This window comes from Rhinolophus sinicus, chromosome 8 (genome assembly GCF_057876585.1).
Source record: "Rhinolophus sinicus isolate RSI-liver-muscle chromosome 8, RSI-T2T, whole genome shotgun sequence".
NCBI classification, from domain to species: domain Eukaryota; kingdom Metazoa; phylum Chordata; class Mammalia; order Chiroptera; family Rhinolophidae; genus Rhinolophus; species Rhinolophus sinicus.
This window is the reverse complement of record NC_142508.1, coordinates 75,483,217-75,510,013: the sequence shown is the minus strand read 5'-3', so window position 1 is coordinate 75,510,013 and position 26,797 is coordinate 75,483,217. Positions and strand designations below refer to the sequence as shown.

At 33.4% G+C, this 26,797-nt stretch overlaps 1 protein-coding gene across 11 annotated transcripts in view; it reads left to right on the top strand.

Annotated features, from left to right (window-relative positions):
* The window catches only part of CHD9 (chromodomain helicase DNA binding protein 9), a 177,877-nt gene that overhangs the window by 91,081 nt on the left and 59,999 nt on the right, over positions 1-26,797 (top strand). For 10 of the 11 annotated variants that reach the window (XM_074314881.2, XM_019732338.3, XM_074314879.2 and 7 more), the window contains 13 exons: positions 5,163-5,277; positions 8,906-9,052; positions 10,255-10,323; positions 10,407-10,462; positions 11,104-11,221; positions 13,046-13,132; positions 13,330-13,467; positions 15,364-15,485; positions 18,583-18,826; positions 22,587-22,763; positions 24,127-24,270; positions 24,384-24,639; positions 25,728-25,938. In XM_074314881.2, the coding sequence (XP_074170982.2) occupies positions 5,163-5,277; positions 8,906-9,052; positions 10,255-10,323; positions 10,407-10,462; positions 11,104-11,221; positions 13,046-13,132; positions 13,330-13,467; positions 15,364-15,485; positions 18,583-18,826; positions 22,587-22,763; positions 24,127-24,270; positions 24,384-24,639; positions 25,728-25,938 (1,884 nt within the window). Of the gene's footprint in view, positions 1-5,162; positions 5,278-6,006; positions 6,065-8,905; positions 9,053-10,254; positions 10,324-10,406; positions 10,463-11,103; positions 11,222-13,045; positions 13,133-13,329; positions 13,468-15,363; positions 15,486-18,582; positions 18,827-22,586; positions 22,764-24,126; positions 24,271-24,383; positions 24,640-25,727; positions 25,939-26,797 lie in introns of all 11 variants that reach the window. The other variant, XM_074314883.2, reaches the window with a different exon arrangement.

The window sequence follows — 26,797 nt, the reverse complement described above, 5'->3', positions numbered from 1 at the left end:
TTCAGGATCCTGCATTTAATTTTGTTGTTGTGTCTCCTTATACTCCTCCAATTTGGGATAATTCCTTTGTCTTTCATGACGTTTTCAATTTTGAAGCATACTGGCCAGTTATTTTGTAGAATGTCTCTCAATTTGGGTTTGTCTGATGTGTTCTCATTAGGAGTCTGTATTTTTAACAGACAGCCTCCTAACGAAGCCTGCTTCACACTTATAAGAATTATTGATCAATACCAACCTAATTTTTGTTCCCCTTTGTGGTATCACCTATATACCACTTTAGAACTCATAATGAACTGATATGACTTCAAGAATCAGTGTTCTATATAAGTAACCTTAGTTTTTAAATCTTATTTGTAGTTGACTCAGAATTGTCAGTTAGTAATGATTTCAAGTTTTGGAATCAACTTTTCTTTTTTTTTTGAGGTTGTGCAAAACTTACATTTACAAAAATGGCACAAAAGTGAATTCAACAGTCGATGCACATGCATACTTCATTCACATCTTTAACAACAAAAGGTATTCTAACTATAGAACCGAATGTTAGCATCAAGGGCAGCTGTTAAGCAACAGGGTCACATAAGTTACACCAGAACGGGCAAATATTGCCCAAGGAAACTTCTATTGTTAAAGCTGAACAGGTTTAAGGCCATTCAAGTTCAAGCACAGAAATAGAATCAACTTTTCTTCTACCATGGAAGTATACACTCTTTTGAACAGAAAAGGCATGTGTACATATTTTAGACTTTGAGAGGTTTAGTATAAAGCTAGTATAATCTGAAATGTTTCTTACGAAGTTAGGATTTGAAAAAGATTTTTTTTCATCAGTTAAGAATGGTTAGTGAGTTCGTAATAAGATGCTATTTCAAGCCTGTAGAACAATGTTGAAAGAAAATACAGTATATGAAAACAAAATAAAAGGATTTACTTTTAAGTACATATTTAAATTAATATAATGAAGTTTTGTCTCAGGTATTATGGGTAACAGTTTCATCTTACATACCCTCCTCTACCAAAAAGGGTGTTTAAGATTGATTTGGCAGCAGTTTTTTTCTTTTCTAGAGATTTAGTTAATATTTATCTGTAAGAATAATGTTTAAACAGCTTAGTCCACTGACCTTACAGAGTTTTCATTTAATTACCATGTACCACTAGAAAAGAACAGTATAACCTGTTCATAGTCATGCATAAACACACACAAAAAAGTTGATATGTCTGCTTTTGATTTTATTGAACTTTTTATTCAGTGGGATGTGAGTCTTTACACACCCACTTGCTCTATTAGAATACGTATTTCTTATGATTTATTTAGCTTACCCAACACGGGTAGAATGGCTTTTTAAGCAATATATTGAATGGTATTAACAGGTCTTGATTTGCATTTCATAGGAAGTGGTTAAGTAACTAAACTTTCTTTTCACTAGTTTTGTTAATCTGCAAACTAGCCGAAAACATGCATTTAGGTTTGGAGCTGGAGAGCAAATGGTATTTCTACTACCCAATTTTACTTATCAAGTTATCCTTGACCTTGCCTTTGGAAATCATCTGCACAAGTGCCTGGGGTTGTATGAAGTAATCACAAGTATCATAGTGGTTACCCTGAGGAGGAGGTTGTTACTGGAAGAGAAGGCAAGAGAGACTACTTCTGGGGAACTAATAATATAATGCCTCATTTCTTGATCTAGAAGCTGGTTATGCATTTATGTTCGTTTGAGAAAATCCACTGAGGTGTACACTTCTGATGTGGACACTTTTCTGAATTTATATTGTACTTTAGTATTAGTAGACTGCTGGGTATAGGGAAAGGGAGGGATTGCATTTCGGGGCATTCTGAGATTGTGATATCTGGGACATCCATATGGATGTGTCTAATAAATGGTTATATGAATCTGAAGCTTCAGTAAAAGTTTTGAACTAGAGATGAGAGATTTGAGAATCTTTAACTTATTTTGTAGTTAAGAATCGATTAAATTAAATGTCGCAGGTTCAGTATATAAAGAGGGAGGAAGGCTTAAGACAGAATTTTGAGAAATACCGAAGTTTATTGGTCAGGCAGAAGAGTTGTCAAGGACTGAATCCTGCTTAAAACCAACATAGTAAGAGGAGATGGAGGAAGAGACGCCAAAGAAGTTTAGTGAGAACCAGAAGAATCTTGTGTCATAGAGCCAGGGTGCAGAGAAGGAAGAAGTGATTAGTTATGTGCTGGTAGGTAAAACTTCCAATTTCCATCCGATCTGGCATTACAAAGGTCGTTTGTGGTCTTTGACATTAGGAGTTCTGCTTGGGAGTGAGGCATTAATTTCTGTATTCTTTCTATAGGTGTGACTTGTAACAAGTTATTTAACTTCTCTAAGCCTCAGTTTCCTCTCCTTATTTGCCTCTCAGAGTTGTATGAACATCAAGTGAGAAAAGTTCAGATTATAGTTGGTTGAGAAATGAAACTGAAACAGTACAGATGACTATTTTGAGAACTATGGATAAGAAGGAAGAATAAGGTCATGTGATATCTAATAGTAGAGATGACCTCAAGGGAGATTGTTATTTTAGGAAGGAAACCAGAGTAAGGAAAAGGGAACAGAGGAGGGTGGAAATGACCAATGAAAGTCGTGAGAGAGATTGGAATATATCTATGGTTGGTTCCTCAGTGTTGTTTCATAATATCTTTTTGTACTTTTATTTCCTGGTTCCAACATAAGCTACATATTTACTCTTACTTTCTTCACATACTCAGAAGAGTGAGGGGGAGATACCATCAGAATTACCATTATCCTGTTGAAAGTGGTAATCATATCAACACACGAATAACTGAGTATAAATCATGCTAGAATTTTTTTCTTACCTCACATCTACTCATCTAGTCAATAACCAGGTCCTCCTGGTTCTGCTTCCAAAATAACAATTGCATCATTTTGACCTCTTTACCTTCACAGCCATGGCTGTCTTACATTCTTCATCATTTGCTTCATCACTGTTTTCCCTGCCTTGCATTTCACTTCCTTCTGGTTGCATTGCTCTCTTATTTAAAATTCTCCCCTCCCAATTTTACTGAGATGTAATTGACATATAACACTGTATTAGTTTAAGGTGTGCAACATGATTTGATATATGTACATATTGCCAATCATCTTACATAGGAATTGTTTTTCTCGTGATGAGAACTTTTAAGATTTATTCTCAGCAACTTTCAAATACTCAATACGTTATCGTTCACTGTAGTTAATCCCCAGAACTTGCTTGTTTAAAATTCCCATATTTGCCAATTGCTTTTTTTTTCCCATTAAAAATATCTCAGCGTCATTTGTTGTGAGTGGTGAACAAGACAAATAGATTCTTTTTAAATTCATGCCCTACGGAGTTTAAAAGCTGGCCTTAAACTAAAACATTAACTCCTCGCATGTTATACAAGGCCATCTTCTGTGACCGTCACCCTGTCTAGATGACCATCTCTGTTCCGTCCTCCTGCAGTACTTACTCTGTGTATCCCTGACATGCTCTTAGCACTGCGTACTCACATTCATCTGTGGAATCCCCCTCTCTAGAATGTACCCTGCCTCTTTCAGTACCTGTTGAACTCCCTTTCGTCATTCAAAGCTCAGACTTCACCTTTTCTGTAAGGCCCCCTTTAGTCTTCACTTATTCCTTTTGTTCACATTACATCCAGTGAGTGCTAAGTTCCATTTTAGCATTTTCACTGTGATCATGTTCTAGCAACGATACTTCAAGGTTAGGAACTATGTCTGCTTTATCTTCAAATCCTAGAACCAAGGATAATGCCTAGCATATAATAATCACAGTGTTTGCCCGAAAATAAGACCTAGCCGGACAATCAGCTCTAATGTGTCTTTTGGAGCAAAAATTAATATAAGACCCAGTCTTATTTTACTATATTATATTATATTATATTATATTATATTATATATTATATTACTATATTATAGTAAAATAAGACCGGGTCTTATATAATATAATGCAATATAATATAATTCTGGGTCTTATATTAATTTTTGCTCCAAAAGACATATTAGAGCTGATTGTCCGGCTAGGTCTTATTTTCGGGGAAGCACGGTAGATGCAGTAACCATTAGTTGAGACATTACTATGTGTTAAGACTTTGCTAAGAGGTAACATACATCATCCCACTTAATTCTCAACAACAGTAGAGGTAGCTGTTATAATATCCCTATTTTCCAGGCAAGGAAACTAAGGTGAGAAGAGATCAGGTAATTTGCCCAGTGTCTCACAGATAGGTAAACAGTGGACTCAGGTTTCAAATCTTTGACTCTATGATTTCAAAGTGTATGCCCTTAACCTCCAAATTCTCTCACACTAGGAAATAATTGTTGAAAACTTCTGATACATCTGAAATATTTTGGGAGTTATTTATGTTTGGAATAGATATCTAAAATAGAATTTACCTAATTAGCAATTAGCGTAGTGTGATTAATATGGTACTTTAAGATCATGCCTTCCCATCTATTAAATCAGATAAGGAAATGTGGGAACTCTGTACTGCTACCTCTGTTCAGGGAAAAAAAATCAAAAACCCACTTTCATTTTATACATTTGTATTTCATGTGTGTGTAAATATTAACACACGTATAAGAGAGACAGGCAGGCAAACTGTTGGAATATAAAAAAATAAGTAAAAGAAAGTTCTTACTCCTTAGGAACATAGAGTACATCTAAGATAAGCCCTAACATAAATGAAATAATTAAAGAACAATTAATTGTTAAAGTGTTTTAAGTAAGGGAGAAATTAGGGGAGAAAGAAGTAGAGGCTTTTAGGGAGTAGGTGGGATTTAAGGATATTAAATGGAATTTGAATTTAGTAAGGGAGAAGGAAAAAAGTCCCTCATTTCAAATCTACAAGAAAATAAGGAAGTTATTTTAATTATTACAGTTACATTGCCTGATATTTTTCCTATAAAAAAATAATTTTGAGTCTTAGAAAAAGTGATAGAACTTGATATACAAGTATATTAACTGTAATGTTAATTGGTATTTGCTCCATTAGAATACAGTTTTTGTCTTGAAAACTACATTATGGATTTCATGATAATTATCATCTTTGATTGAACATTCAAGTGAAAAGTTTATCATGGCAATCTTAATTTGACCAAAAATGCAAAGAGATCTTACTGTTTACTCTTTTCCCCTTGAAACAGTAAACTCATTATTACATTGGGTAAGAAACAAAAAAGAAAGAACGAATCTTCAGATGACATATCCGATGTGGATCAGCAGATGGCTCAGCATACATGCAGAGAGGAAGACTCTCAAGTGAGTATTAAGTGTTTTTTGAGAGCTGACACACTGGTAGAATTGTTCAGATAGCATAATATTGCTTTATGGATAATTGTATTATAGTTCAGTCAAAACACATTTTATTGCAAAGTAGAATTTATATGACAATATTACTACAGTATACTCTTAGCAGTATTATGTATCTTACAATGTTAGATCTGGGAGGAAACTTATATATCCTCTCAAACCCCTCATTTGTCAAATAATGAAACAAAAGCCCAGAGAGGTTAAGTAACAATCCAAAGTCCCTGCTGGCTTTTGGCACGGAGAAAGAAATATCTAGTGATATCCTATACTTAGAGAATGCTTTGGAATGAACTTAATGATGGACATACTTATTTTTTAAATCACCTGCAAATGATAAAGCAAATGGATTTACTCATTCCTAGAGATAATTCCTTTCGTCTGCTTCTGTCAAAGAAAAAGATAACCATTTATATTAAAAATCCCCTAATGTAGACAAAAATACTGTGTATTTTCCCCTTCTTTTTGAATAGATGACTATACAAAATAACCTTGTGAAGTTAAAAAAAAATACATTATATATATATATATACACATATATATATAGTGAAGGTCATAATAATTCAGGCCACCCTCTGCTCTCTAATAATTAAAGTACAAATATAGGCCGAAGGGGTGGTGGCAGTTGTTGAATTATGGGGCCAGAAAGCCCCTGAATGGCCTTTCTTCTTCCTTATGCAGCTTCTTATCCAATGGGAGAGTAGTGGCTCAAGGCTCCTGGGCTGCTGCAAGAGTTGAGGTAAGGGCAGTGACTGAAGCTCCTAATATTATATGGCCTGGCTTTTTCTTTATGTTATCCTTAACTTAGGGAAACTTATGATTAACTTATTCAACATGAGAAAATTTAGTTTAATTTTTACTAGAGTAATGCTGGCCATTTTTCCATTATGTAATCACCAAACAATGAAATGGTAGTGTAGGTTAACATACATTTCTTCCATCCCTTTCACTATAGTGTTAGTTTGCTTTGATGGGTCTTGCTCTAACACACAAAAATAAATGGAGAAGGAAGGAAGGAAATATTTTCTAATAAACACTTATAAATCTATATTATTGATATATTTAAATGTGTCATTATATAAATGATAGAAAGGTCCACATTAACTTTCAACCACAATTGATTGTCAAGATTTGAAGACTTGAAAAGTAATTTAAGGTTTGGAGTCAGATAGTAATCTGAAAATGAATATGACATTTAATTTTTCACCTTTTATCGTAATAGAGAATACTTCAATAGTCTGACTATATTTAGACTTAAATTATTTTAAAGCCTCTGCAGCAGATTATATTAAGATTATTATAGGAAATTAACAATATGATATCATAATGAAGTATTAGCATTTAAAAACATGTTTCTGACCTCTTATGTGTTAAAGCCTTTAAGACATAAGAAAAAAGCTAGAAAGAAGAAATTTGAGGAAAGAATTTGTCACTTTTAAATTGTGCTTTGAAAAACATCATGGAGGAAGAAAGCCAGAAAAATTAAATAAGCCAAAAAAGTGGACATCAAATTAGTTTATTTTATAAAGTAGTAGAGCTATTGTATGACAGAGAAAGATAATTGATGAGAGTGACACCTTGTTTGGATATGCCTGATATGTAACTATATAATCTAGTGGAACGTAATTTATGATAAAATAGGCCGTAACCAAGTCTTTTAGATGAATAGTCTTCATAAGATGAGAGAGCAGTTTACAGTCACTGGTCTTCACTGTGTCTTGTGAAGAATTGCCTGCATGTGCACTTTTCTGAGTTCAAAGGATTCTTTTAGCCACTCATTTACTATTTTCTAAGGACTAAGTGAGGCATTTCAAACTAGCAATAGGAGCGTGAATTACTAGAAAGGAAACGTTAATGCATAACAGAACGTTCTAAAAGTATACTGAATTATTCTCAAACTTCATTATTTAGAAGATTTGTGCCTAGTGAGACATAACATTGTTAATACATGTTATTGTTAGAATAATAAATGTCACTGTTGGTTATTAATTTAAACTAGTCTTGAATATTAAGAAGCACTGTATGATGCCCATAATAGAAATCTAAACATTCCTTTAGCCTACTATTAAATCAGAGTGCCTTAGAATTTTTCCCCCCAGGGAAAAAGAAATATTTTATATCTTTCACAACAGGATGTGGGAAAATTGGGTTTCTGTAAGTCCTTTTATTATAATTTTTATATGCCACTTTCCTGTTTCCAGATATTAACAAAAGTGGTAGCTTCCTTGAGTTTTGAAATGTAAATGTCTTCTTGGCCAGGAGTTGGTGACTTATCCTAAATGAGGCATGGAGTTGTCTACTGCATTTGACTGAACTTACTTACCATATTAGTTCCTTTCTTTCTCTCAACATTCCATTGGTCTTAAGAGAAGGAGGCAGAGGCACGTTAAAGGCCACTGCAACCTTCCTGGATGCAAATAACAAGTTTGTCCCCACACCACTCCTGAGTCAGCCATTTTTGTCATGGCTGTGCAAGTATGAAAGACCTACCAAATTGAAGACATTGTCTACTTGCTGGTTGCATTTTGGGGAGATGTCACGGGAGTTACTGAATATACAAAAGAAAATGGAATAGAAAAAGGAGGAAGGGGTAGATTTACCAAATCTTGAGCAATAGAGTAGTTGGCTGAAATGCTTCCATACATGAGGTTTTAGAGAAGTGAAAAAAAGCAAACCTAAGTCCTTTGGGATTTTCAAACCAATGTGAGAATTTGTTTTTATAGTGGGAACATCAAATATTAGATATTTAGGGAGGTAAGTAAAGCCTTGTGTATTTGATACCTGATTTAAAATTATTTAGATTATTTAAAAATTATGTTACTACGTGTATTACTCTTTTAAAGACTTAGTTCTGTTTTTGTGATAGTGATGGTCTTTATTTTTAAGGCAAGATAGTAAAGATAGTAAAACACTGGTTCCCCCTTCATTCACTAATTATTTCATAGATTTTGTACTTTATTATTTTGTGTACTTTAAAAAACCATTTTGTGTTATTTTTGTTTTATTCTGTTTAAAATGCAAATTCATGGGTTTTGTGGCAAGTATTATTTAATTTCTTTTAGTTTTATGCCTCTGATTAATTATTTAACCAGTATTCATCTGATACACTGTTTAGGTTTGGGGCAAAAACTGTAAGTTTTAATAGTTTAAAATACGCGTATGTGTTGTCCAAGGTGTGAAATAGTTAGAGAAAGCATACACCTTTTTACTCTTGTTAATAATAGTTTCTAAAGAAAAGTAATAAAGCTATTACTAATTACTAATAAACTATATTTTGCGCAAGCTGTGAAATAGTTAAATAAAATTTTTTCATTCTTAACAATTTCTAAAGAATGCCAATAAAGGTATTACTAATCTTTGTTATTTGAAACTTTAGGAAGTAAATCTAAAGATTGTAAACCTGTGGAAAAGGGAAAATTATAATCTTCCTTTAATTAAAAGGAAAAATGAGGAAAGATGAACATTGCGTACAGTTTTGAAAATTTAATGTACTACTAAACTGCCACACTGGAGTTAATTATTTTTAAAATCTTTCCTTTAAAATAAGCCCCATAAATATGATCCTTATGGTTCATTACAGAAAAGAAGATCAAATCGACAAATTAAAAGGAAAAAATATGCAGAAGATGGAGAGGGGAAACAATCTGAAGAAGAAGTTAAAGGCTCTTTGAAAGTAAAAAAGAATTCAACTCCTTTACCTGGTGAACAGCCTTTACAATTATTTGTGGTAAGGCAGATTTGGGATTATGACAACAAAACATTGTAAACCAATATAAATTCTTTAAAGTCCTTTACTTACATTTCCTCCTAAAACCTCTTCCAACTTTCCCTCCTGGATTTCTTTTTGTAGGTAATAGAACCTTTAATCATTCAAATCAGAAAGCCAGGGATTCATCCACTTCCCAAATATGTATTCCAGAAACTCCTCCAAACTCTGTCCTTTCTGCAGAATATGTCTAAGTTACAAGCCCAATAATACTACTTTTGTACTAAAAAGTCTGGTAGTTCCCTAAGTCTTACAAAAATAACGATACCTTCTTAACACAGCATAACAAAGCATTGTGTGTATGGATTTTCTGGCCTTATCTCCTGCCACTTCTCTGCACTCAGTGGAGAGAAGCACTCAGTCCACTGGCTTTATGAACACAGTTGCCTGAATGCCATGTTTTAATACCTTTGTGTCATTACATAGCATTTTCCTCTTTGTATGATTCTTTAATCTCCCTTATCTGGATTGCGAACAACTGCTGTTTGCTAGCTGAGTGATCTGGCACCTTACCTTGGGCAAGTACCCTGTTTCCCCGAAAATAAGACCTAGCTGGACAGTCAGTTCTAATGCGTCTTTTGGAGCAAAAGTTAATCTAAGACCCAGTATGTTATGTTATGTTATGTTATGTTATGTTATGTTATGTTATGTTATACTATACTATACTATACTATACTATACTATACTATACTATACTATACTATACTATACTATACTATACCGGGTCTTATAGTAAAATAAGAGTGGGTCTTATATTAATTTTTGCTCTAAAAGATGCATTAGAGTTGATTGTCCGGCTAGGTCTTATTTTGGGGGAAACACGGTACTTACTTTCTCTATGCCTGAGCTTTCAAACCTATAAAATGGAGATGAAAACAGTACCTACCATATAGTGTCGTTGCAAGGATTAGATTAGTTGATACACATAAAGTGCTAAGAGTAGTACCTGTCACATTAAGAAGCATGTGTTCACTATGATGATGATGCAGATAATGAAGACAGAAAAAAACATTTATTTTTCCATTTTTGTATTCCTAACGTTTAACATGGTGCCTTGCACTTGTGCTACATATTGTTTGTTAATTTTCTTGTATTCCTAAACATACAAAGTGGAAACTAAAGGAATTTTCAGAATGTGCCATGATTTTTCCTCCCTCCTGCAGGAAAATCCAAGTGAAGAAGATGCTGCAATTGTGGACAAAATATTATCTTCTAGAATTGTGAAAAAGGAAGTAAGTGATGGTACATTGCATCTTATTCTTTCCATTGTATGGGTTCATAATAAAAGTCATAATTATTGATTTTATTTTCTTAGATATCCCCTGGAATGATGATTGATACAGAAGAATTTTTTGTAAAATACAAGAATTAGTAAGTATTTCAATTAGAAAATAATAGATGTGGATATAAGTGTAAGTTAATGTATCTAACTATATTAAGATAAATTGATTTTTATTTTATCTGCATTTTAGATGTTTGATTATTTCATGAACTTAAACTTTCAAAAAACGAAAAGACTGAAAACCTTTCATGTTAAAATCAATTTTTTTAAAAAAACAATTATTAACATCAGATTGTAGGACTCTATAAAATATGCTTTTACAAATTAGACATTACATTTGAATTGTTGAACTTTTCAGATTTTATTCAACTTTTTCCTTATAATTTGGTGCAAGAAACTGTTTTAAATAAAATTACATTGTTTTCCAAACAAATTAGCTTTCTGATCATGACAAAATTATTACAATGGAGAAATAAATGATAAATTACAATTTGTTATGATTCAGTTTACCGTTCTGTTTATGGCAAATTGCAGACTTTAGACTACAGTCTTCTTAGAATATATGAGTTATCACAGTGGTTACTGACACATTAAATGAAAAGATGAACTATCTGTTTGTAAAGTGGAAGATAATATTTTGTATTGTATGCTATGAATAAAAATAAATCTAAATAAACCAAAACATGGTTTTATATATTATTCTAATATGTTGCTTTTATAAAAATTTTAGTTCCTATCTTCACTGTGAGTGGGCCACTGAACAACAGCTTTTGAAAGATAAAAGGATCCAGCAGAAAATCAAACGGTTCAAATTGAGACAAGCACAAAGAGCACACTTTTTTGCAGACGTAAGAAAAAAAAATGACTATTATGTGTTGAACTCTGAATACATGTATTATTTATCAAAACTTTATTATTCATTTTACTTCTCAGGCTTTAAACTTTGATATTTGACTACAAATGCTATCTACATACAGTATTTTTCTTTTCCCAAATTTAGATTGGGAACTTCCTGAAACAGAAACACTGATAATTCAGACTGGTAGATAAAGCCTGTATTTTTAAATAGCATGTATTTCAGTACTTAAGAGTTGAATGTGAGTGTGTTAATATCTTAGAATTTTATCAACAAAGTTAGTCAAGTGGTAGAAATGGTAATATAACAACTAAATTTTAAATAATATTTTTAAGTATATGAAATATATTGTGTATTTTCAATACCAGTTTTATATATATGAACAGAACATTGTTGGAAAAATTCATTTACCTTTCTACACTTTACTAAATAGTCTGATGTTTTTTCTTGCTCTAAAATCTTTTTCTTTTAATAGATTTTTTTTTTTGAAGCAGTTTAGATTCATCTAAATTTTTTTTAATTGAAAATTTTTTAGACTTTTTATTTCAAACAATAAGTTGCAAAAATCGTACAGTTAATTCCCACATATGTTTAACTAGATTCCCAATTGTTAACAATTGACCGTTTTTGCTTTATCATTCACACTCATTCTCCCTCTGTGAGCCTTTGCCATGCACATACATTTTTTCTAAACCATTTGAAAGTAAGTTGCAAATACTTTATTTTCTAAAAACATTCTCTTGTATAATAAATAAGTTCTTTTATATATAAATATAGTATAATTGACACTGATGCAGTACTGTTGTCTCATCTACAGACTTTAGTCATATTTCACTAATTGTTCCACTAACGTTTTTATAGCAAAAATTGTGTGTGTGCTTATTCTGGTCCCAAAATCCAATCCAGCATTACATACTGCATTTTGTTGTCGTAGCCTTTAATCGGTCTTATTTGTTTTTTATTACTTGGACATTTTTTGAAAGAGTTTAGGGTGGTTTATTTTGTAGCATGTCCCTAAATTTGGGGTTGTGTGATATTTTCTCAGAATTCAGGTCGTGCAGATTTTTAAAAGAATGTCACAAAAATGATGCTGTATTCTCCCTGAGTCATATCTGGAGGTACATGATACCCATTTCAGTAGTACATTCTACATGTAAGAAGTGATGAAGTAGTGAGAATGAGGAGGGGGAACCAATTTGAGTTATAGTTAAGTAGCATCTGTACAAATTGATGATTTATTAGATTATTATTATTATTAAAAGAGAAGAAATCTAAGATGGCACCTCCATTTCTGGCTTTTATAACTGGGAGTAGGGCGTAGAGGGAATCCTGTGTTACCATCAACCCAGGAAGAAGTATAGGTTGAAGAGTAAATGAGTGCAGTTGAGTTTGGGGTAGCTGAAGCACAGAATTTGCAATTCAGTTAGGTAAGTTCTTGAGCAAAAGAAAGTGTTTGATACAACTGAGAGATGAGCCTGCATTGGGGTGATTGGTGGTCTTCAACTCTTGGACCTGAGGAAGGTAGCAAAAGAATGGTACAGAGACAGCTTTAAGGACACTTCTAAAGAACATATCTTCTAGAGTAACTTATTTGTCTGGAGTACCTTATTTTTTGTGCTTTTGGTTGGTTTTATTGTATATAACATGGTGATTCATAATATAGACGTCCTAAATATCTTTGTGAAATTAAAAAGGAAATGTTCCATTTATTGGAAATTTAATTGAAATCAAATTTAATGTATTTGTCTTACAATGAATAGCTAGTAAATTTTATCTTTCTACTTCTTCGTCAAATATTGTTACTTTTTAATTTTAGATGGAAGAAGAACCATTTAACCCAGACTACGTTGAAGTAGACAGAGTGTTAGAAGTCTCTTTTTGTGAAGATAAAGATACTGGTGAGGTAAATATTTGGTAAAAAAAAACTTTTTAAGTAAGAGAAACCTAAAACTTTCCAATGTTAAAACTTACTTTTTAAAAAAGTTAATGACCTAAGAACAATAAAACGTGTTTTGTTAGTTTTTATTGATGTAGGTTAATATCTTTAAACTCTTTCTAACTATTTTTCCAGATGTTAAAACAAAAAAATTTTTTTTACAGCCTGTTATTTACTATTTAGTAAAGTGGTGCTCATTACCATATGAAGATAGTACTTGGGAACTAAAAGAAGATGTAGATCTTGCAAAAATAGAAGAGTTTGAACAACTTCAAGCTTTAAGACCTGACACAAGACATTTGGTAAGAACATATCTTAGACAACTTGATAAAATCCAAGCACTTCTTTATTCAGCAGGTTTACGTAATCTTTGAATTTTTAATTCAGTCTTTTGTATACAATTAATACTGTATTTTAAAATTGCTACATAGTATCATATATGTATGTTAATTTAACTGTTTCTCCATTAGTGGATATTCTAGTTTTTTGAACATTGAACATGATGCCCTTGTACAAGTTCCTATAACAATTCAGAATTCAGAATTTTAATTGTTTGGTCAGAGCATATGTGCATCTAAAATTGTGATGAGTATTTCCTTCCAAATTTCCCTCCAGAAAAGTTATGAACACTTCTACCTCATATCTGAATTTAATAACTTCCTTTTCATGTATGAAAATATCACATATATCAGTTTTAACTCCTTAGAGTAATTCTCTATCAAAAAATCCACATTATATCGACTTTTCCCTTCTTTTCTGTAAACCAGTTATTTATCCATAACTAAATAGTTCATCTACTTCCATAGTAACTTTATTTTTAGAACCTTTTGTATAGAATATTGTTAAAGGCATATATAAATTAGGCACACTGGTTTCTTATAGATTACATGCATATCTTTTCCCTGTTCAGAAAAAAAAAAATAATTGAGTCAGTTTTTTATTTTTCTATTACAGAAACTGTAGAATTCTAGAAGTTTATGGCAAGTTGTGATATTGCTAATAATAACATTATTTCTTACTTTCATTTCTCTAAAACAGGATTGTTGTCATGTCAATCCAGTTTAGGGAGCCAACAAAAAGAAATTCACTTAGAGGATACACATTATGATTTTATTAAATATTTTGGCCTATCCTCTTTCAAATATAATTTGGTCATAGAAATGTTGTACTTAAGAGGGAGTTATATGTGGAAAGACAGGAACCGATCACTTTTGGATTAGCACCAGAGTGAGGCAGTCTTCCATGAAAAATTTGGAGAGGTGGTGTAAGAAAAGCAAATGAATTAATTGTTGCATGGAAGAGATACTATTTTTATAATATTTTGTTTCTTGTATTTTCCTGATTTTCTGGTCTTCTTAATTTATCTCCCAATAATACCCGTAGTCTATTACCAAGAGAACAGCAGCTAACCTCCATTTTTTTTTACTTCTACATTCCTTTCCTTGAAGCAGGAAAAAACGTGTTTATTAGTTCAGGGAGGAGTGGATCAAGGGATATTGTAATAAGGAAAGATTTTCTTTTTGGGGTGGAGATGGTGCAGTGCGTCTGTACAGTGTTGAATAATGGTGAACATCCTTATCTTTTTCTGATCTTAGGGAGCAAGGCATTCAGTCTCAACCATGATGTCTGACGTTAACTTTGGCCTTTTCAAAGATGTACCTTGTCAGGCTAAGGAAATAACCTTCTATTCAAAATTTAAAGACAGTTGCTATTAGAAATAGATGTTGGATTTTCAAATCCATTTCCTGCATCTATTGAGAATATTATATTTTTGGTTTTTAGTCTGTTGATCAACATTGATTAATTTTCAAATTTATACCACCTTCTATTCCTGGGGAAAACCCCACTTGGTCATGATGTATTACCTTTCTGATTATATATTGTTAGATTCCATTTGCTAAAATTTTGTTGTGAATTTTTTCACCTGTGTGCATTAGGGATATTGGTCTGTAGTTTTCTTGTAATGTCTTTGTCTGATTTTGGTATCATTCATTGAATAAGTTCAGGCGTATGCTTTCCTCTTCATTTTTCTGGAATGGTTTGTGTAGAATTAATTTGGTCTTTAGATGTTTGTGAAATTTCATTCTAATGCCATATAGTGTTCTGCTCCTAAGATTACTTTAAAAGTATTGCTTATGAGATGTATGGAAGATTAAAACGTTTGAAATACATCATTCATTCTTTGTTTTTCCACTAAGGATCGTCCTCCCTCTAATATTTGGAAAAAAATAGATCAATCCAGGGACTATAAAAATGGCAATCAACTCAGGGAATATCAGCTGGAAGGACTCAACTGGCTCTTGTTCAATTGGTACAATAGGTATGTAGTATATCTTAACAAAAAAATTTTAGTATGTGAAAAAATATGTTAAGTAAAATAGGTACTGCTGTTGTTGTAACTGTCATGGACTCTTTGTTTTTGAAAGTGATGTTACTTCAGGAAGATATGTAAATTATAATTTAGGATTTTGACTGCAATTGCTTTATTTAAATGTATACCAATCTAATTGAAGAAAGTTGGTAGTTTGATTAATAATTAAATTTGAAATACCTTTCTTAACATCATAAAACATATCTGTTACAGAATGTTTTTCAACTTATCAACGTATACTTTTGTCTGTCAATAATTGAGTCTAGTTAGTAAGGTGTGACCAATTACATCTGTAAGAATTAAGTCTTTTGTTTAATATAAATCTTTAAGGAAGGAGGCTGTCAGCAGTTGCTAAGGAATTCAATACAAAATATCAGAACTTAGTAACAGATTACCCCCTTTTATTATCTGTTTTTTAAGTTGTTCAAATGCTTTATGGAATATTATCTTACTTTTTTTTATTGAGATGAAGAGATAATTGCAAAGAAGTAAAAATGGTACCATGGCTGAGAAAGAAGTATATTAGTGTATACAAAGGAGCAGATGAAGGCACTATTATCAGTAATAATAGTTAAATTTGATGACGCTTTTATTCAAAATAATTTTTCTGTATATTTACTTCTCACATGATTCTTCTGAGTTGTTCCACTTAGTAATGGTGAATCATACATAAGACTCAGTCAGATGGAGTTAGGGAGACCTGTAATCCCATGCAGTGTATGGGATTTCCCCTGGTTTGTATTTGTAAATGTTAGTCATTATTTTTCCGCAAGAGAACCTTCCAGGTAAAATAGTTAACAAAATACTTTTTTTCTTCCCTTTGGTACCCTTTCACATTTGGTACCCTTTCACATTTTCTTCATTGCTTGTTTTAAACACCACTTTCTTCAAGCCCTTTATCACAACCCTACCTCTGTCACTCTTTTTATGACTGCTTCTTAGAGGAGCCTAGGGCCAGCCAGTAGATGAACTCATTTAAATTCTTGCCTGCCACCCCAGCCTACAAATGTAATTCTTAACCTCTACCCCTGTGTATCAGAAGTTCAAAGGTCCCTCCCCAGGACCAGGACTAATGCTTCCACCTCAACTCTTGACATGCATCTCGTCCAGTCTTCTCAGAAGCTCCCTTTATTCAGTTGTCATCCTTGGCTCTTATATCTTCAAGCCATCTCTGAAGACCAGCGCCGTCCCTTAAGTCTGTGAACAAATTTGGATTTAACCTATGTATAAAAGTAATAAAGAAAAGGATAAAATGTCTCCTTGTTCTCTTTCTCCTTCTAGCTACCTTGATCCCTCTTGTTACTTCCTAGGTAAATTTCTAGGAAGAGTTACCTGTGCGAGCTCTGAAACTTTTAATTTTCCACTCCACAGGACGTTTTTCAGCCCTAATTTGCTATCAGCTGAATCGGGTAATAGTTGCCGCTCCTTCCTTCTTTAAACTTTGTCCCCATGCTCACCCCCAACAGCTTCTGGAATGTGACTCTCTCCTAGCTCTCCAGTGCCTCTGTGACCATTCCTTTCAACAGTCTTTGCTGAATCTTTTTCATCTGCCTACGTTTGCGGTGTTGGTCCTTCTTGCCCCACATTCAGTCTTTTTCTTCTCAGCTGACATATTTGTTCTCCCTAAGCCATATTCTATACCCCTCTGTGCTTTCACTTATCAGTAATATTCAAATGATCTCATACTTTTGTCTCAAAAAGGATGTGAACCCCACATCTTACTCCTGTTTGCCTCCTGCTACCTAATGTCTATCAGTGATCCTTGAAGCACAACAGATGCAAAATCAGTCTTATCATTTCTGGTTTTCTCCATACCAAATGTATTCTTCCTCCATATTTTGCATCTCAGTTAAGAATAACACAATTCATTTCGTCCCCCAAACTGAAATCTGGCTGTCACATTCACACTGTATACCTGGTTGATCACTAGGTCGCGACCATTCCAACTGATAACGTTGGAATCAGTTCTCTCCTCTTAGTCCCTCCTCCCTTGGTCCAGGTGTCCACCCCTTCTGTCCTGCAGTATTGCACTACTTTCCCAATTAGTGTTCCAAGTTCTAGTCACCGCACTTAATGTCCACAATGGCGCTAGAGTAAATTCCAAAATACAAACCTAATCTAACGAGGTTTTGAAAAAAATGTTTCAGTGACGTCCAGTGCATATTAGAATCATGTCTAACCTTCTGTATTTATGCCTCCTGCTTCTTAGTATTATCCCCTCCCTTTACCCTTCTCTCAAAACCATATGGTCTTGAGAGAAGGCACCTTGTGGTCTCCTAGTGGATCAGGTTCTGGACACTTCTGTTCCTTTGTTGTGTACTCTGGCAAACACTGACCTCCTGGTGGTCTTCTCGTCTTGCATCTCTTCTAGCCAGAGTTTGACACTTACTCCTCTGAGCCTCCATAATAAACTTAATACTGGTGAGTCTAACTGGGTGTATATCATAATCATCGATGGAGCTTCTTTAAAAATTACAGCTGTTTTTAGTCTGTTCCATACACATTGAATCAGAATGGATAGGGGAGGGCCCTGGGTTTCTATCTCTTTCAAGCTTTGTAGACTCTTCTAATGCACAGCCAAAGTTGAAAATCAATGCCTAATAGCACATTGCATGACTGTTTATTATTTATTTGCATGTCTGGCTTCTCTAGTAGATACAAGCCCCTGGAAGCTAGAGAACATGCTCTATTTATTTTGTATCCCATCTTCTCATACTGTCCCTGAGATACAGAAGGTATTTAATAAAATGCTTCCTAAAGAAAATATTTAGTTTGCCTTGCTCTTGCCATTTTACTCTTTAAAAAATCAAACATCTAATGGGTGGTATCTTTATTTTGGAGCTACAAAAATCTGTAGTTTTCCTTTTGCAGGATTATAATAAAATTGTAATCATAAGCCTACTCTGCGTTTCAGCAACTTTTACATTTTTATAAATGCAGGCATTTTAACTTGATCTTTGATTATTTTTGTATATTTACCTTTGAAAACATTGTAGTATATAGAAAAACCCAATGTATGCATGGATAATATATTTGTTTATTTCAGACGAAACTGCATTTTAGCAGATGAAATGGGTCTTGGCAAAACCATTCAATCAATTACATTCCTCTACGAAATCCTTCTGACTGGTATAAGAGGACCTTTCCTGATTATTGCTCCACTTTCTACTATTGCAAACTGGGAGAGAGAATTTCGTACATGGACTGATATTAATGTTGTGGTTTATCATGGGAGCCTGATTAGCAGACAGATGATACAGCAATATGAGATGTACTTCAGGGACTCACAGGTGTGTTCTTGGTCGTTTTGTTTGTTTGTTGAATTATCAGGTTTGAACAAGATGAGCATTACATATTAATTACTTTCAAATTTAGGGTAGATTTTCATTGCCTACTTAGATCTTACTTAAGTCTCTCTATTCATCGTATTTATTTTACAATAAATTTTAGTAGCTAAAGAGAACAGTGACAATAGTAGTCAAGTTGGTGCTCTAGTTCTGTATAAATTTGCTGATTTATACAAATGTACAAATTTGTATCTTTAATTTTTAAACTAGAACGATTGTTTTACTAATTGTTTTTAAATGACATTAAATTTAGAATTATGATGGTCTCTTTGTTCTTCTTCCAGTTCTTTTCCCTCCATTTTAAAAAATTAAATCTCTAGTGAACACCATGAGTTTAAAGGTGCCTATTGATATGAAGCCGTAGGTTCTCTTTTGTGTTCGCTGGATTTTGATTTTAAACATTTTGAAATTTTTGGTTTGTTTTATATATAGATGCAAGCATACTTCTGTATCTTTTCACCTTTGGATTGGTTATTGCAGTACTCTGGTAATTTTATGGTTTTCTTCTCCCATGTATCTTAGAGGAATATTTTTAATTTTAGTTTGGCCATGTACTCATTAGGAAGAGATTTCCTATTTTTCTGCTACATACACAGATCATAAAATTAAGAGATGGAATTATAAGAAAGAATTGTCTAACAGAAAGTTAAGACTAGAAGACATGAAATGCCAAGTTTTAAGTGGTAATATGACTCTTTAAGTAAAAACTTTTATTAAGAAATAAGAATCAAAATCAATGAAAACACATTTTACACAAAATTGTACTTTTTAACTGGAAAGGGTTTATCTCCTGGCAGTCTACGTCTACCTCAGTAGCACCTTAATATTTTTCTTCCAACAAGTCTTCTGTTTTTATATGGATCATTATAATATATGGCCAGGTCATGTGATGTGATGTAGGTTGAAGTAAGGCAATATGCATAGCCTTCTACTTTCGCCTCCCAATTATAACTATTTTTGTTCCTTTCACTTCATTTTCTCATCCTTCTGTGGTTGAAACAATTACATTTCTATGAAATTAAGCATCTACAAATCCTTTAATTATTTCTCAGTTCTATTGAAAACTATTATCTTTGTATCTTTGGAGCCTGTGACATCTTATGTTATAGTTTGATTTCCTTCCATAATGTTCAATTGTTATTAATCATATACATGTACAGTTTTAGAGCTGTATGGTGTCATATAAATGACTTAAATATCAGTTTTTACACAAGGTGCAATTAAAATATTCTGAGATTGTAACAGGTTACAATTTTAATATTTCTCATGAATTCGGTATGAATATGATAGCCACAAAGCTGGAAGATTCTGGATGTGTTGTATTCTTAATATATGAAATATTATATTTTTATGGTAACTGTTATACATTCTTGAAAAATATTATCTGAGGGGTTTAAAATTCCAAAAGATAATGATATCTCAATGAAACAAATAGGTCTGTACTTTAAACATAGAAATAACTTTCATGATCTCTTTTAAGTATATTTTAATATAAGTTAAATGAATATTTAACTTCTGCTTTTTTCAAGTTACTAAATAGCTTGGAATCACAGTAGTAATAAAATTGTGCTGAATTGCCCACGAAAAGTAACAGAGATAATAACACTAATAACCACAAACATTTATTGAGTATTTGCCATGTGCCAGGCATTACTCTAAACAGCTTATATATAGTATTTCACTTAATCTTTGTAATGCCAACCTTGTAAATAGGTAATGATATTACTCCCAGTTACAAATGAAGAAACTGAGCTACGAAGAAATTACATAGTTTCCCCCAAAGTCACAAAGAAAACTGGGTTTAATAAACCCAGGTTATTTTTAATTAAGAGTCCTTGTTCTTAATGTGATACCAATTTAACTGCGTATATTAAAGCTCAGGTTTTAGAGCTGTATAAATACTATATAGCCTTATACTTTACCTATTTTAATAATATTCTACTGGAACTGTTGTTCAACTTAGTGCCAGTGCATGCAATCAGTATGAATTAGTCTAAAATAATCTGAATTAAAACCTAAATCAGAACACACAATCTTTCTTAACCCTTCATTTCTCCTAATTCCTAATAGTTTATAGTTTTCAGTCCATTTAAACATTCCCTTCACTTGGATTCCAGGTCTGTATATTGTCCTATTGCACCAGCTGTGTCTTCTGAAGCCCCCTCTTCTGGTCCCTTTTCATCTTCTCTATATCTAAACATGGGGTTAACCCAGGTCTCAGCCTTCAGATTCTTTTATATCTATAGTCATTTCATCAGAGATTTCATTTAGTTGCACAACTTAAGTACCATTTGTGCTACTGGAAAGTCCCAAATCTATGTCACCAATTCTAACCTCTTTTCTAAATTCCAGAGTCATATCCAAATGCCTGTTCAACTACTTCACTTGGATGTCTGAGATGTTCAGTCATAACCTATCCAAAAGCAAAATCCAGAATTTCCTCACTAGTAAATAGCAGCACCAACTTCTAATTGTTAAGTTAAAAACTTTAGAGTCAAACTTGAATCCTCTCTTTATCTCATTGCACTCCTATCCATTAGCAAATCCTGTAGCTCTGTTTTCAAAATATATCCAGAATTGAGCACTTCTCATGACCTTCAGTGATGATCTCTTGCTTCGATTCCTATGACCACCTCTTACTTGGTCTCTCTCTATATCCTTGGGCCATTTCAGACTCTTTTTACCAGAGCAGCCAAAAGGGACTCTTGTCAAATCATGACACTTTTTGTCTCAAGACCTTCCAGTAGCTCCTTGCTCAGAGTAAAAGCCAAAGTCCTTACACGTACAGCCTCCTTCCCTCCATGCTCACTGGGTGTCAGCGCTCTGGCTTTCTTGCCATGATCTGAATCCTGCCAAAGATACTCCTGCGTTAGGGTCTTCACACTTGCCATTTCTGACAAAAACGCTTTCTTCTGTAGCTCTCTAGGTATCAGTAACATGGCTTCCTCCCTCATTTTCAGAACTTTGCTCAAATGTCACTTCTCAGTAATGGTCTCTCAGCCACTCTATAAAATTGCAGTGGTCACCTCTGACCCCATACTTTCCACATCCCTGTTTATTTTATTCTACGGCCTTTACCAATTTCTAACTTTAGTTTTTTTTGTTTTGTTTTAATTTTTTGCGTTTTTTCTTTTTTCCTTAATGCCTATGTCCTACATTCAAATCACTGGATTGTAAGTCCCACTTGGATAATTATTTTTGTCTGTTTACTGCTGTATCTCCATCAACTAGAACAAGGTCTGGCACATAGACACTCAATAAATATTTGCTGAATAAATGACTTGAGTGGCTAATTTTGGTATTAACTACTTATTTGTCATTATATGTGTGGACTTATAGATATAATTAATAAACATTAATACTGAAATTTCATTGGCCAGATTGGGTAATGGTCACTTATTCATTGCCCTAGAATTGTTATTAGAACTCTTAAAAATTATACAACATTTTATTAAGGGCTACTTATTTGGGTATAATTATAAATTACATAATCGTGTTGGCATAATTTTTAACATTCTTAAAACACAGTGACCTATTACAGTTTTAATACTAAACTTTATTTTAAGGAAGTGTCTATATATAAAAATTTCAGTGGAATGACTTAGCAGATGTCATTAGATTTATTTTTATGCTATTTGATACGAAGTGAAAATTATAGTCAAGATATTCTAGCAAATTACTGTATTTGGTAATAAATTTTTAGGGGCGTATCATTCGAGGAGCTTACAGATTCCAAGCCATCATCACCACTTTTGAAATGATTCTTGGAGGCTGTGGAGAGCTTAATGCAATTGAATGGCGATGTGTGATCATTGATGAAGCACATAGACTAAAAAATAAAAATTGTAAACTTCTAGAAGGTCTGAAACTCATGAATCTGGTAAGTAACATCATTATTATGACTTAATTCAGTTTCTTAGCTACATAGTTAAAAGGTTAGATCATCAGAGGTAATGGTAAAAACTTCTGCCTTTTTAAATTTTAGCGTATTGATATATCTGATTTCTACCTGTGGTGATTGAGATTTTTTTGCTTTAATTAGTAAGAAAAAAAAAAATCTCATTTGTTTTCTGTCTTAAAATTTTTTAGCTCTTTCCTCCAGAACGCTTTAGTAATTAACATTTAGGATGCAAAAAAAAGGACACCTCTGCAGAATGTGCTATTAAGGAAATAAGATCATAACTTTTAAGCCCATAAATTCTTTAAAAAAAAGTCCTTTCACCAAAGTTGTAATATTATTCAGATCATTTATGATAGAGGAATAAAGTTCCTACACAAGTCTACATGCGTAGCATATGTTGGTTATAATTAATAAATAGGATTTTTAAAAGTCATCTTCTTAATGTGTATACTTCTTTCATATCAAAGTGGTTTGTCTTTTTGTTACTTTTGATTCAATTAAAATCACATAACTAGTATATGAGCACTTGAACAAATAACTCAAATATACAGAAGTACATACAGTAAACATTAAAGTGCTCCTTAACATCCATCCATTCCCACCCCTAGTTCCATTCCTTACTCCCCGTTTCCTCCAGTATTTACAGGTTGGTGTGTGTCTTTCTAGACCATTTACTAGCACATATGTACACATGCAGATATATAGATACACGTACAAATATTTAGCTAAGGAATTTAGAAGTATTTGTCAAGTTGAATTTTAAAGTAATTTGTACTTTTATTATTAAAAATGTTCTGTTTATTTCCTTCTGTTACTATTATGTTTTATTTGTAATACAATTCTAGGTTAGAAGTATATTCCATTCAGCTCTTCACATTGTTGGATTGTAGCCTTAATGATCTGAGAAATTTGTTCTTGTGCGAAAATCAAATGATGATCAGCCAAATTATAAAGATTGAGCATAGTTTTGTATACAAATTCCCAGACCAGGAATGGTTGAGTACAAAAGAAACAAATAACCTCTTTATTCTTAAAAAGACTGTTTCCTTGAGAAAATCTAAACTGCGGTTCTTAATTATTTAAAACTCTTTTCTTTTAAAAGCATGAATAGGTAAAAGTGTGCAAAATCAGGTATTAGGAGAATGATACAGAGTTTTGAAAAAGTGATTGAGAAGTAAATTAATGAAGATTTGTGGGTAAAGATGCATTTTGAGTTGACGCTTGAAAATTTTGGTCAGAAAAATATTTGCTTTTCCAACACTGAACATTTGATAACCTACGTCAACTTTCATATAATTTTAGTACTGTGGTGTTTGACGTGAATTATTCTTGCTTTATATAGGAACACAAGGTGCTTTTGACTGGCACACCTCTCCAAAATACAGTTGAAGAACTATTCAGTCTTCTTCACTTTCTAGAACCCTTAAGGTTCCCTTCTGAATCAACATTTATGCAAGAATTTGGGGATCTAAAAACAGAGGAACAGGTATCCTTTTGGTCTCTGTGAATTAGTACATCAACTCTTTTAGCATTGTAATTATTGTGTACGTATGTGTAATTGAATGTGCATGTATATTATCTCCATCGTTTTTTGTGCAGGTACAGAAGCTTCAGGCCATCCTGAAACCGATGATGTTGAGACGATTAAAAGAAGATGTGGAAAAGAAGTTGGCCCCTAAGGAAGAAACCATCATTGAAGTAGAACTTACCAACATTCAAAAGAAATACTACCGGGCTATTTTGGAGAAGAATTTTTCCTTTCTATCCAAAGGCGCAGGGCAGACAAATGTACCGAACTTGGTCAATACCATGATGGAGCTCAGGAAGTGCTGCAATCACCCTTACCTCATCAAAGGTGCTGAAAACGGTGGCGCAGATACTTTCGTTGTTCTTTCAACGAATGCTCATTAAGAAGTTGGGGTGGCTATTAGGAGGAGAGGCAGTAGTCCTCTGAGTCTTCATTCCAGTCTGGAGTTCTGGGGCTTACGTGTGTTCCAGAACTCTAGGGGCAGTGCGCACTACTTCAGTACAGGGTCCCATGTTACAAGGCCCCGTCACAGGGGCGGGAGTTGGATTCAGTCTAACTCGGATGGAATTTCTCCCCCAGTTCAATCCTCCTCACACACAAAGGCAGCAAAACCCATGTTTGGGCTTCCACATTCACATATTTTTCTCCTGGTTTCTTTCCAGTCCAGGAGCCCCAGTTAGTTCCTCTCAATTTTTGTGCTGTAATGTTATTTTTAATGTCCTGTCAGATTCTCCGCTAGCATTCTCTCCATACAACGTTTGGGTCTCTTCACTTATTTCTGGGTATATACTCCGCATCTTACTTGATCCAAGACAAGTTATTTCTTAGCCTAGTAACTAAGTCACTTGCGATCCTGGTACTATTGTTATGACTATACAGGCGGAGGGAAGGCAGAGAGCCTGGAGGGAGTATGCAACAGTGACTTGTAACGTAACTTCTCTTTGAATTTCTCTTGTTTCCTTGTTTTGATGTCCATAGACACATCCAGATTGTGAGCACCGTTCAGTGGTGATTGATCACTGTCATCTCGGTGTTGAAATATGAGATGTTTGTTTAAAGACACATGTTGAGGTTAGGACCTAGCCTATGTCTAGGTTAGGACATTTTCATTAATTCTTTCCCTAATAACATTCATGAGACATTTAGCAAACATAAACTTACATATGGCATCATGCCAGGTGTCTGGGGAGATAAAAAGATGCTTAAGACATTGTCCGTATCCTCAGTGAATTACAGTCTCGTTTTGGTGGGAACTTAGCTAAAAACGTAAATGATTCTAATAAGTAATTTACTTGCCATCAGAAAATTTTAATTTGTTGCAGGAACTCAGAGGAGCACTAATTCTGACTTTTGAAAAATTAAAAGCAACTGGGAGTTGCCTGCACTTGTGCATTAATCTTATACTTTCTGGGCAGGTGCTGAGGAGAAAATACTTGGAGAATTTAGAGATACGTATAATCCAGCTGCTTCTGATTTTCATCTTCAAGCAATGATCCAGTCTGCTGGTAAATTGGTCCTTATTGATAAATTGCTTCCCAAAATGAAAGCAGGCGGGCACAAAGTCCTCATCTTCTCTCAGATGGTACGCTGCCTTGACATCCTGGAGGACTATCTGATACACAAAAGGTAAGGCATACAGTCCATCTACTGAATTGTACTGTGAATTATGCTAGGTTTGTCATTAAGGTGCTGGCTGCACTGTACTGTAACTCACCTTTGCTCACATCTTTCTCTTTATCTAGATAGGAATCCAATCTATGAGGACAGATTGCTTAGGATTATGTGTCAGGTGTTTTCTTAACCTACTTATGTTGCAGTCCTAGGCAGGATTAAGGAGACTGACTTAGAAAACTTTGCAAACTGACAGGTATTTGACCTAGGAATGGGTTTATTAGTGTACATTTTACGCGATTTGTAAACTTAGTAGTAAAGACATTTTAAACAGATTTATAACCATCTTCAAAGTGGAAGAAAAATTGTTCAAGATCCTTTGCAGATCTATTTCATTGTTATAATTAGAACTTGCTGTACTTTGATTGTTATACACTATATAAAATTCGTTCATGATTTAATCTTTTCTGATTTGTTAATATTAGCCTTTGTTTTGTTTTTTGGGTACATGGCAGTCTTAAATATTGTCTCATCAGTATTTAGATAAATAGGATATTGATCAGGATATTTTATCACAGAGCATTGGTGATCTAATCAGATTTCAAAATATTTATATAAAAGGGAATCTGAAGATGCACCTGTAGATTTTAGTTTGACCATTATATTTAAAAGTAAAGGTCTATACTAGTTTATAGTTCATAGATTATATAGTTCATTTTTATTTTTCAGTTTTATTTCTATCTCATTTTTAGTGTCAGTGTTCCACTCCTTTAATCTCATTCCAAAATATGTACTGTTCTCAATTTTATACCATATAAGTAGAAAGAAGATTAAATTGCAGTATTACTAAAAATAGCCATTCTTACATTGTCTT